The following is a 12,946-nucleotide window of genomic DNA, read 5'->3' on the forward strand; positions in this document are numbered from 1 at the left end:
CAATCAGAAGAAAGCAGTTCAGGTCATTAACTTTAAACAATATTTCCTTGGGTTTTAGTATGTTATTTTGTGTAAAGGATAATACAGTTTTTCAAAATGTTGGGTTTTTTAACTATTGAATATTACGTCTAACAGCTCTTCTGTAGATTTCATACTTTATTAGTCAGTTATTACCCAATTCATTATTTCAATAATAGAATGCAAAAAAATTTAGGAATCTGTGATATGCTTCCATTAAGACCTACATTAAATAAAGTTTACATAATGATGCTAATTAACAAAAAGAAATACAAAATTCAACACAGTTATATTTATTTCCAAACAAATCTATCTTAATATTCATAATGAAGTATCAGCTGTCTTTAGAAATCCAATTAAAAATTTGTGCACTTTCTTTATCTCTCCACGTTGGTATATTTAGCTGTAAAAGGAAAAGAAGTTAAAGAATTAATTTATTCTAATTTACTAATCTCAGTCATATTTGAAATAGTTTTTTAATAGCACTTTTATTAGAAAAAAAAAATAATAGGAAAAATTGCCCCAGAAGGATTGAAACCATGTAATAAGATGAAGCTAGGCACAAAAAAATAATAAACTCTATAATGTTTTATTTTATAACCACTGCTGTGACAGTTTGTGATTGGAAATAGACTTTTAGAAAGTTAGCTCTTCTAATTTTTAGAGTACTTCTCTTCAGATTTTTAGTATAGGTTATTTAAATTTTACTTAAAAAATCTATGCAAGGCTTAGCTGCACCACCATCTTCATGATCTGAAACTGGGTGTATGGAGGATGACAGAAAGGAGTTGTTGCTCCCAGTTGATCTTCTGCTACAGTGTTCTCTGTTACTGAGTTAAATTATCATTATGATTAGCAGCCAGTAACCCTAAGTATTGTGCTGAATATCACTGTGGTGAATTGATGTTTTGATTTCAGAATTCTTAAAGTATTAATAATATTATTTCAGTATTTCCCCCTAAATTGCATCTGATACAGATTAAATAATAGACATTTCATATTTGGAGTAATTTTCGTAGGAAAAAAATTGAAAATAAACTGCCTTAGTGGAGATCTCCACCCAACCTTCACCCTGAAGCCCCTGCTAATGCCTCCAAAATATAATTATCATGGCAGGGATTCTACTGTGATACTGAAGAAAAGTGGCATAGAATGCAAAGCAAAAAATGTAAATAGGATGGGAATTTTGAACTGTGATCAAGAAACTGAAAGATTGATTCATTCATTTATCATGGAGTATTCACATATGTACTGTTAAATAGCAATAGTTTTAGGGGGGGTATCTTCAGCATAAGGTGGGGAAGGCTTTCGCTTACTAAGCATGTTTATATGTTATCAAAAAGCAACTTGTACAAGAAGTTTTTAATTTAATCCATCTTCCACCCAAAAAGTTCAAATGGAGTAAACTCTAAACATGTTACTCTACAACATGTTTTGAAGCAATAGTTAAAACATTATTTCAAAAATATACTTGCGTCACTTGGATCTGAGGGAGGGTCACATGATGCTAATTTTTCTTTTAATGTTTTGTTCTGCACCTCATCATTGGACTACATGATTCGGAAAAACCTTGATGTCTTTTCAAACTGTCTTGTGTGGGTGGGCAAGAGGCAAATGTTTTTTTCTGAATATTTAAACACACTGGATGTTTGATTCAAGCATTGCAATGAATAAAATACTTGCAGTACATCTTGAGCGTAACAAACCAGATTTGCAATTAACTATTGCGGTACATTTCCAGAGCAGCTCACCATACCGTTTTGCCTTGCAGACACATTAATCTGGGAAAGTGATTTTGCAGGGTCATTGTATGGGCATTGATCTCCTGTTCTTTGGAGATTGGTTCAACCCTTGTGAAAAATCATGTATTGTTCTTGGGAATTTCCTATAAACTAAACTGTGATAAGAAGTGCAACTAGTGCTGCTTATATAAACTTATATAAAAGTTCTAAAAGCCCCTTTGAGAGATGCTGGACACAGGAGTTGGTAGCATGCAGATTATGCATGGTTGTGTATAAATAGAGCCTGCAGAACTTACATTTGGCCGTGCAAAGCTTCGAACTGTTGTATACATTCCTTCTAACCAAAGGAAGGTGTACCAGCATTTGAAATATTTTCTTTTCTTTTCATGCAATCTGCCAAATTTATTTTCCAATGCCACAAGAAATCTGATCTAAAAAGCCTCATATTTCCCTAATTGCTGACAAAGGATAATTTTCTACCACCACCCAGTTTAAGTGTTACAGTATGCCCTGGTTTGGTCTGCTGAAGTTCAAGAATAATTATTAAGATCTGTTTTATAAAGATTGGCCAAATGTGAAGTGTTGTTAGGGGATATTTACCAATAGCTATTTCAGAAGTCCTTACATTTGTGGAATTTTTTTCTTTAGAAAAGAATGAAGAATAAATGATTGACAGAAGTCACTAAAAAAGATTAGTATTTTGTTTCATGACATGAATAACAAATGCCTCCTTCTGTGACTTCAGATAGCTGAAGAAAGGATACAGTTAATGTAGTATATATAAATTAAGTATATTAGCTGAAGGATTAGGTTTTTTAAAAAAATAATTTTGAAGTATTCATTAGTGTTCCAATGGCTTTTACTTTTTAATCTTTGGAACCTTTTGCCCTGGCATTTTGTTGTAGTTATGTATGACTGACTTTCATAAGCCTCTGTGTAAGTATTTCTGCTTTCCAGGTGTGCAGATGATTGTTGATATCTAGTTCATTTCCAAGTTGCCATGTTTTAGTATGGTATAGGATGTTTCTGAACAGTCTGCTTCTGAGTCTGTAATGTACCGAAGACAATATTTCTCTTAAATTTTCAGAGAAATCCAATATTTCAAAAGACAATAGTTTTTTGGGGTGTTTTGCTACTTATTATATCTTTTTGTCTTTTAATTATTTAATAATGGTTATTTTTTATGGCTTAACTGCCTTAATAATAGAGAGGAATTATATCCAGAAAAATTGAGGCTTTTTGCATGGTAGCACATGTGTAGATATGGACATCAGATATAATTCATTCAGCTATTTATAGGGACAACTCATGGAAAAAGATGTATCCTGCTTTCAATGACAAATAATAAACTGAAGGCAGTACATATAATACATGCATACTTCCCAAAATAATTTGTTGCATCTTAGTTTCCTCAAAATTACTTAAAACCAAAAATAATTTACATTGAATGTTTTTCCTCAAAAAAGATGTAATTAACTCAAATATCACTTAACGACAGGTTTTATCTACAGTTTTGAATTAAAAAAACAAAAGATTAAAAGGATGTAGGGAAAACATGGTAAATTATTACAGTTAATTGTAATTTCTCTGACAGAGCAGATAGATTTCAGGATGACAGCAAAACCAGAAGTGCTATAATGAGGAATACTATTTTATTGCTTTATAAGTCCTTTCAGTTTTAGTCTCACCCCAACTTAGCTGTCTCATTGTTCCTTATGATCCTTGTGATTCAGGATGCAGAATAGAAAACTGCGACTCCTGTTTTAGCAGAGACTTTTGCACCAAATGCAAAACTGGCTTTTACTCGCACAGAGGCCGCTGCTTCCGAGGATGCCCCCCTGGATTTGCAGCCTTGGAAGAGCTTATGGAATGTGTGGGTGAGTCTTCTAACACAGCAATGCTGCTGAAGCAGGCCTTTGGCCAGATGGCCAGGTTCAAATACGGCACTATTTTTAAGCTGATACTTAACATTTCCTATCAAGAAGTATTCAATAATGAATTGTATCTGTATTTCTTTACCCCTAATAATAATAAATAATAATAATAGGTTTTTTCCAAACTGAAATATTGCATTATTGGGAATGCCACTCTGTTCTGCATCAGAAAGTTCTGTCCTCTTAACTTTTAATCACTTTGTATGAGGATTTATGATTCAGAATTTGTAAGATTTCAGGAAGGCCAGTTTTTGCATTAGAACAGTGATGTACTTGTTGGATTCTTGCCCTCATAAAACTATCTGCTCATTTTGCCTTTTAGCAAGGCAAGAACCCAGGACAGGGCCGATTGAATTCCTGTAACATTTGGGCTTCAAATTCACTTTTAGATTCTCTGCAGCTATTCCTTTTTCCATTAGAAAGTAATAAATATAAAGCACCAAATAAGTTTTTTTAGTAGAAATTTACTTTATAACTCTGAGCCAGCATTGACAATTCTCATAATATTTCTCCCATGTCACAATTTGGTGTTTTATCTTGAAGCCTGGGGATTGTGTCAGGACAGAGTTTCTTTCAAGAGTATTCCTTGTATTTCACAATGGAGAGGACCTGGAAATGTGAACTCCTGAGTTTTGCAAATCCAGGTGACAACCAAATAGGATTTATTTATTAAGAGAAAACTTTCAATCAATCTCGTGATTTTAGGAGGGATTTTGAGTATTTGGGACTGACCTGATGTCTGTACACACTGACTGATAGTCTGATGGTTTTCTGCTCAGTTTGTTGCCTGCCAAAAAGTTTCGCTCAGGTTCTGTAAGAGATTTTTATTTTATTTCTAAGTTTTTGCCTGTTAACAGTAAAGGTTTCAAGTAGGGCTTTCTAACAGTGTATTCCAATTAAAAAAAAAAAAAAAAAAAAAAAAGGAAAACCCAGAAGAATTGCTCACTCATGTTTTCTTTTGTTTTATCAGAAGGCTGTGAAGTGGGTCAGTGGAGTGAGTGGGGAACTTGCAGCAGAAATAACAAAACATGTGGATTTAAGTGGGGCCTGGAAACAAGAACAAGACAAATTGTGAAGAAGCCAGCAAAAGACACGGTACCGTGCCCAACCATTGCAGAATCCAGACGGTGTAAAATGGCCATGAGACATTGTCCAGGAGGTAAGCATAATCCATGCCACAAAAATCTTTGAGCTTTCCTTCACTGAAATCCTATTTCTAACTTGAAAAAAAAGAGCTATTTCATCCCAGCTGAAAGGGAAATCCTGTCTCTGCTCTGCCAGCCAAGTCTAAAATGCAGAAGTACTACAGCAGTCCTAATTCGTGCAGCAAGACTTCAGGGAAAGGCTCAGCATGGGAGTGATCAGTCTCTCAGTAGACTGTGAAACTGTATTTTTCCTGGTGTGGTACTGAGGCTTTTTCAAAGATGTGCCTTGTGGAAGAACCATAACAGGTTGCAGTTTTAGCTACAACATGAAAATGATAGTGATGGTGGAATAACTAATTACTCTGTGCATGGTGGAAAAGATTGTGATTCTAAACCTTACTGCAGGCGGCACACCCAGTGCTGGTGTGGTGGGTATTTAAATTAAATTAAGTTAGTTACACATGCCAACATTAGCAGGAACTATTATCTGGAATGTGTTGCTTGTTCTGCATATTGTGGATCAGGGCCAAACTATGCAAGTAGAACGGTGATAGATATCAAGCTTTACAGCATGAGACCAGCTTATGGCAATTACCACAAGTAGATAAAAGAAATAGTCACATTTCTTTATCATGCTGTTCTAAGACTTATGTAGTGATGCTGACTTGAAAAAGGAAATGGAGTTTCAATTCTGTGTTCAGTTTTGTAGACCCCAAAGTGGAGACATGTCACTGATAGAGAGGAGATTTTCTTATCTTTTAAATTGAAATAATTAACCTTTCACTTGTGCAGACTGAACACTTAGAGTTTTCAGAATCTGTAAGAGAGGTGGGTGATCAACAAATGATAAAGATGCCGTTCCTTTTGGAATCACAGGATTAAAGAAAGATTCAGACTTGAAGGGACTTCAAGAGTTCTTTAGTCCAACCTCCTGCTGCAACCTGGGTCAACCGTGAGATCAGACAAATAAAAAGGAATAAAGGGTTGTGGAGTCCTGAGAAAAGCCATAACCTGATAAATAAGCTAAAACTGAAATAATCTTAGAAAAGTTACATAAATAAGCTTGGGCTCTGGGATTGTTGATTATGTCTCTCTTGGCTTGAACATCCTGCCCACCGGTATGTGTGAAAATTTTACATAAAGTTTTAGTTTACAGATTAAATCTGTGCAAGCTTCATTTTTGTCTCTAGGACCCTGACACAATCTGGAAGAGAATATAAAGCTGATTTTCTGTTATGCAGGTTAACTGAGTTTGTTGTGCACTCTTCCTCCCTGTCCTACTCCCTGTACTCATACACGTGTGCATGCATATAGTCATAGCAGTCCTGGGGTGCATAGTACAGCACAGTTAATCTGCAACCTAAATAAAGTTCTCAGAGACATTGGAGAGTGGAACCTATGGAATGAATATCTCTATAGGAAGGAAGAAGAAGAGGTAAAAATCAAGACTGTTTTGGGCTGCTGTGGTATGTATGTCTTTGAACGCGAGTCAGCTGCATCTACACCAAGGTAGCTACGCTTACTAGTGCTTGTAACCTGCTGAGGTGGATGAGCTGTTCTGTTTACTTCTAACAAAGCACAGATGGAGTTAGTGATCAGATCACCTGGGGAAATGTTTTACAGCTAAAATGGAAGGAAGAAAAAAGAGCCTGTGTTATGTTCTACAAAATCTCGTCAATATTTTCTTTTCTTTTTTTCCGTTCAGATGCGTAAAGTACAGCTTGTAGTGGAAAATCTGAGAAAATTGCAGAATATTTTCAATTGAACTCCATGTGGTACAGATTGTCATTTATGTACCCAGTGTGTATAGAGGGAGGTATTTCATGGATGCAATGTCCAGCTTCTATATAAGCTCCCAGCAAGTAGAAATTTACAGGTATGGGTTTAGTCTGGATAATGTAGTTAGGGTACAAATTAGTCAAATTGTTGTAAATAGTTTGAGAAGTGTGCTTATATGGACCACAATATTTATGAATGCTGTAGCATGCTCATGTAACTATGGTAATCTCTAGCTATTGAACAGTCATACCTCTTTGTAGCAGATTCTTTTAGGTTGTTTCAAATTTTCTTGTCCAGCAGTTTAGGTAAATTACAGATTTACCTCTTGGATTTTATCTTTTCAAAGGCACAGTGGTGGGCTTTCCTAAGAGTTAGGAAATTTATTGCCTCTTCTAGTTCAAATTGCTGCATTTTTTTTTTTCACTGTGTATCAGGAAAATTGTTGCAAATACAAATTCAGTGTGAAAGGCTTGTGGTATTCTCTCATAACCATGGGCTCCAGTAAATCCTAAAGGTTACAATGCTCACCCATCCTTCCATGGTGTGGAATTCCCTGCCTGTGTTTTCAGAGATAAAAATACAAACTACAGGTTTGAACTCTCCACATTGAATGCTGATGCTTAATACCATTTCTGTGCCATCATATAAAATACCAGCCAGAGTGTAAACTCCTTTCTCTCTCCTCTAAGAAACTCCTGGGAGGGAGTGTGTCAGTGGGTTTCTAAATGCCTAGGTTAAGTCTTCCCCAGCCCTGGTTATCTCTGCGGGTGAGGAAGCCACAGAGATTGTCCTGTTTGAAACTCCTGCTTTGCAGTATGTTTTAATTATGATTATATGCACATCTGGTCTAAGATCCCATTCCTTTGTCATATTTAATCTAGTTAGCAGGTTGCCCCATTAGACACTCGAAATGTTTCATTGCTTATTTAATCACTGTGAAGTAGTGGGAGGCAGAGACACTAGTTACAGGGAAGCTCAAATCAAGCAGGTCCTGGCTTCTAAGGAAGAGATTGTGTTTTTAAAAATACAGTGTTTTCCTAATGTTAGAAATTTTGTAATTGAACTTTTAAACTGAGGAAATAAGAGAGAAATGGGGAACCGAAGAACCATAATCCCTGTAAGTGTCGACTGAGAGGCTGTTAATAAATCCTTTCTTTCTAATGTTGTCAGTACATAAACGCACATGAGTGTGTAGGATAAGTAATGGATTATATAGCTAAAATGGTAGTAGATTGTGATGGATTAAACTGAGCACAGGAAGTAATTTTTGTAGGATATTTTTGGTAGAACAGGGTCAAATAAAGTGCTTTTGACACATGTTTTCTACTTCTGTACATTTTAGAGTTACTATTTATGGTCCACACTACAGAAGAATTTCCAAAACAGTTTTTTACACATTTGCAGAAAAAGTGGAGTTAAATTCAGTTTACCTACTGAATTCAGTTTACCTACCATTCAGTTTCATGTTTCTCAGGGTTTGAGATGTTACCCATCTGGCCATATGTCTGTGGTATGAATCTAGTTGATGAAGAATAATTCTTTATCACTTTCCCAGTATTTGTAGAGTTGTATGGATACAAGCTGGAATGCAAGTGAAAGATGATTTCACTTCTTTCCTACTGAAGTCAGCCCCATTAACAGGATATTCTATTTGATTTCAAGTATGTTAACCAGTGATATTTTCTTATTGTCAGTACTAATTGATTTAACTGTAATTACCAGATGGGAATGTCACCTTTGTGTATCTGTTTATGTTATGTATGTTACCCTGTGGCTTGGATGTAACACGACTCATACTATGGGAGGTTAGACTTAGAAAAATATGACTTGAATCATTCAGGCCACCTCCTACCCATCTTTACCTGATGAGGAATTTTCTTCTCTTTAGTTCAAAAATGAAAGAAAAAAAGAATTTTAAAAAGAGTGATTGCAACGGGGAAATTAGCAGGCAGAAATGTTTTATAGTCTGATAAATATTGCTGTCTTGAAATTTTCCCATATATTTATTATAAATATTTTTTTGCATCTTATTTTTACATGTTCCTCGTGTTCACCTCAGTAATTACTCCTTTTGTTTGTACTCTTGAGGAACTTGCACGTTGCTCTCATGCTTCATATTAAGTATTACACAGTCAAGCAAAGCCACTCTGCTTCTTTTAGTCTTCCCTCAGACTGCAGTCCTTCAAGCTGTTTGATACATGAATATTACTCTGCCAAACTATTATTTCTAGTACAAATCCCAGTGCCATTTATGAATGCTTATTTCAGACATGGAGAAAGAGAGATGAAGATGGAATGTATGTCTGCATTAATATCCTGATCTCAGAAAGGGAAAGGCAGCAGGACATGAGGCTACAGTGGGAGAGAGTTCTTGCCTGGACACAGACATGTAACTGGATGGACTTTGTGTTGGTTGATTGGATTTTGGAGGGGTTTTATGCAGTAATCTTTCTTCTTTCTATTGCTGCAATAGAATTTAAGACTTCTGGAAGAGCAACAGTAAAAGGACCCAATCAGACTTTCTGTCCTTATCCTGCAGTTACATTTTATTATTAATATTCAGAAACTATGACTGAAAAAGATATATATACTTAAATACAGAAAGCTAATAAATACACAAAGCTGCAAAATGCATGTTAACTAAGTAGTGTAAGGTTTTTTTAGTCTGATAAGCTCTAGTGATATGGCAAACAGACTTAATGATCCTGGTTTGCAAAAAATATTTAAGGTACAGTAGACAATATTTAGAGTAAAGCTGTACATAAACTTTGGTGAAGACACTAATACACTCAGAGTATTCTAAACTAGCATAATTTCTAATAGAAGCTATGTTACAGGTATAGTTATCTCTAGCAGGTAAGTATTTTTCCCTTCTTTAAAATGACATATTCATTTGAGAGTGAATGTTTTAAAATTTCTGGCTTTAACTTTACAACCTGCAGTAAAAAAGGTAAAAAATGCTCTTATGTTGTCCCCTCACTCCTCCCTGGAAGTTTGGTGTTACCTGCATTTGTTTTCTTTTGAAACCTTTCAAAGAAAATCTGGATTTCTCTCTAAATATAAACAAAGATTTATTTAGAAGAGGCTAACTTTCTCTAGGTGGGTCTCAGTAAAGACAGCCACCATATTTTCTGTCTCCTATTGGTCATGTTATTTTGCCACAGGAACAGGTAACCTAGAGTGGCAAAGAACCTAAATGGCAAAGACTGGTTCAGGAACAGCAAGAAATTTTGCCTCCTTTGTGAGAACAGTAGAGCGCTTGGCTCGATTGGTCCAGTAGACTGTGCGGTCACCATCCTTGGATGTTTCCAAGACCTGATTCAATGAAGCCCTGGACAATCTGGTCTGAATGGTCTTGATACTGCTGAGAGCAGGAAGTCAGACTGAGGACCAGCCTGGATGATTCTGTGGCTGTGAATGGCAAAACGTGCTGTGGGTTTAGGCTGAAAGAACACTGTGATTCCTGTTTGGGCTTTACAAAATTTCTGGTATCCTTTACTCCTAATTAGAGAGAAGCTGGAATGACTGGTCATAGGGAAAAGAACCAAAACAAGTTTTTACCATTTGTTATAGTGCTGAGATCTCTTAATTGGGCCTGTTTTATTGATGTTGAATTACTATGCAGAGTATGTCTAAAGATTTGAATATAATGCTAAGTGTTGTTTCATGCATTTTCAAGTTTAGCTTTAATCAGGATGAAAGCTTAGTTGGAACTGCTGATTTCTTGACTTTATTATTATCTGATCTTTTCACTTAATGGTCTTTGGTTGAATGGTGCACACTTGTAATTTCAAAATCTTGCATAGGATCTAAAAGATACATAGCACAGTGTACATTTATTTTAAGTTAATGCACTACGGCAGTCTAAGAAAACACTGAAAGACCAGCGGAAGATCTATAGAGATGCAGATATAGAACTTTATTTTAGTTTTAGAGTAGGCTTTTCAAATCTTAAAGTCCAGTCTAAGTTGTTGACATTTTTAGTAACTTGAAGATTTTGTTCCATTGTTAGTTAAGTCATAACATAAATGTATGTTGAAAGTTATAGATAAAAGAAAATGATCCTACTTAGAAAAAGTTGTAAGTTGAGGCATGATCTGAAGAAGGATGGTAGCAAACAGAAAGTGTTATGACTTGGGGAAAGGTGACAAGATTTGCAAACAGTAAGATTTTACTGCTTTGGTTAGTATTGCATGAATCTTGAAGACACTAGAATACTATTTGTCACTATAATACTAAAAACTAGGGTTTTGCAAGTCTTAATCATAATTTTAAAGGAGACTGTAGTACAAAGAATTTAGAACAATATACTGCCATTGCCTACTGCAACTTTCTGTTAGATTTGCAGTAGCATTAGACCAAATCTGCCCTTTATTGCCCTCAGCAGATAGGTAGAAGCTGCATTAATTAGCAGAATTTAAAAATGCGTGGTTCTTTTTAAGAGCAGAAATAAGGTCTGTCTAAAATGACCTTTAGAAGGTACCTTTCAAAACATTAGCAAAACACTTTTGTGGAAAAGAGTTGTTGTCATCTGATTTCTGTTTTCGTTTTCTTTCTTCAGTACCACTGCCCAAAGCGTATCTTGTAACGGACTATATATATGTGAGAGCAAGGTTTTGGCTCTACAGACCTTATCAGGACAATTCAGCCGGTGGAATTTTATGTATTGTTTTACCATATTGCAGCATGATACATTTTCAACTTATTTTCAGAAGATTATTAGGGAATTACTGGTAGTACAGAAAAGCCAACTCAAGCACATTTTTCCATTTCTTCTGAATATAAATTACACTTCAATCCTTCTTTTTAGTTAAATAGGAAATATTTTCTTGGGAAGACTTTCACATAGTTTTTCCAATCATTAAAAGGTTGTATGCAAATTTATTTATTGCCATGTCGTGGAATCTCTCAGATCAGACAAAACAGGTACATGAAGTGAGATTTATTTTAATCAAAATTGTTTAGCACTAGTAAACTAGTTTACTTTAGTAAACTACAGGTTCAGATGTCTGTCAAACAGAACTAACACTACAGAACCAATTTAAGCTTAAGTTTTAGGGATGATGACCTGTTTTACTGATCAGGGATACCAATTAAACTCAAATACCAGAGTGAAAAGAGCAGGTGTATTTTACTCAAAATAACTAAATAGTATAACAGAATACAGAAAACATACAGTAAAAAAAGACAGAATAGTGCACTTAAACAAATAGGAAGATACAGGGTAATGCATCAAATCATTACTACCTGAGAGAGAGACAATAGTGATTAAGAAAAGATCCATCACCACTTGCACATGTTACCATCACCCAGCCCCGCAGTGGCTGGGCAGCCCCGGTTACAGCGAGGGTTTGCAGAGCCTGTCCCAGCAAGGGGGAAATCCTACGCAGTGCGTCCATACGTAGGTGAGGAACCCAAAGTCGCTGTGAGCGGGTCCAGCCTTATATACCAGAGATCGACAAGACAGAATAGCTGGCACCTTTGTTTTAAGCGGAAATATCTGGTTTCAATATCACATTAGGTTCCCCCCAGAGCCTGGCCAGGGTCAAGGAAGGAGCTAAGGGAGTTTCTCTGCTTATCTGATGGGGTTATGCACAAGGTCTCACATCACATCTCGTCTTGGGGACAGACACCAGCCTCCATGACTCTCTTGTTCTATTCACATACAAAGGAAGGGAAAGATACTTTCAAGGTAGCTACATCCTCCATGCATATAACATTAAGGATTACATTCTGAGTTAACAGTTTCGGTTCAGGGCCTGGTGCTCAGGCTTCAACATTTCCACTTTTACATCAGGATAGGTGGTTTAGGTGGTTTATTATAACTTAGTATAATACTTGTTAGCATAATGGTTACCAGTTATGAAATATACAGGGTTCATCTATAGGTCAACAATGGCTTGGGCCTGTTGTCCAAGCCTTAGCACTTCATGACCCAAAATGTACAATCACTCCCCCAACAAGGCGAGGGCTTGCTAACTCAAGGACTTATCTTAGGCAGCATTCTGATCCAAGGATAGAGTCCCTGACTGCAGACCCACTGCTCCAAGGCGACTGGCTCAATTTGCCCTCCAGTGGAGCTCCATTTGTACCCTAGTCAAATCTGAGATGTGGTCATAATATGGTCAACAGTCTAAAAACTTTTCTCAACTGAGGCATTTCATTGGCTGAGGGCCTTGTCTGTTGTCTGAGGGGCCTTGCCTTTCCTTTCCCTCGACCAAGGTCTGTGCATGGCCACAATCACCATGGGGCTGGCGACTTCTAGTTTAACTCTTTCAGCAGTCGAGATGCTTTGGTCTTTATTGGGGCAGGTGCACCTGCCACACCA

General features: G+C 36.3%; 1 protein-coding gene across 2 annotated transcripts in view; it reads left to right on the forward strand.

The window, feature by feature from the left end:
• Positions 1-12,946, forward strand: part of RSPO2 (R-spondin 2) — a 109,151-nt gene that overhangs the window by 63,414 nt on the left and 32,791 nt on the right. The window contains exons 4-5 of one of the 2 annotated variants that reach the window (XM_074897611.1): positions 3,494-3,637; positions 4,665-4,853. In XM_074897611.1, coding sequence (XP_074753712.1) covers positions 3,494-3,637; positions 4,665-4,853 — 333 coding nt within the window. The remainder of the gene's footprint in view (positions 1-3,493; positions 3,638-4,664; positions 4,854-12,946) is intronic. The other variant, XM_074897612.1, reaches the window with a different exon arrangement.

This window comes from Athene noctua, chromosome 2 (assembly GCF_965140245.1).
Source record: "Athene noctua chromosome 2, bAthNoc1.hap1.1, whole genome shotgun sequence".
NCBI classification, from domain to species: Eukaryota; Metazoa; Chordata; class Aves; order Strigiformes; family Strigidae; genus Athene; species Athene noctua.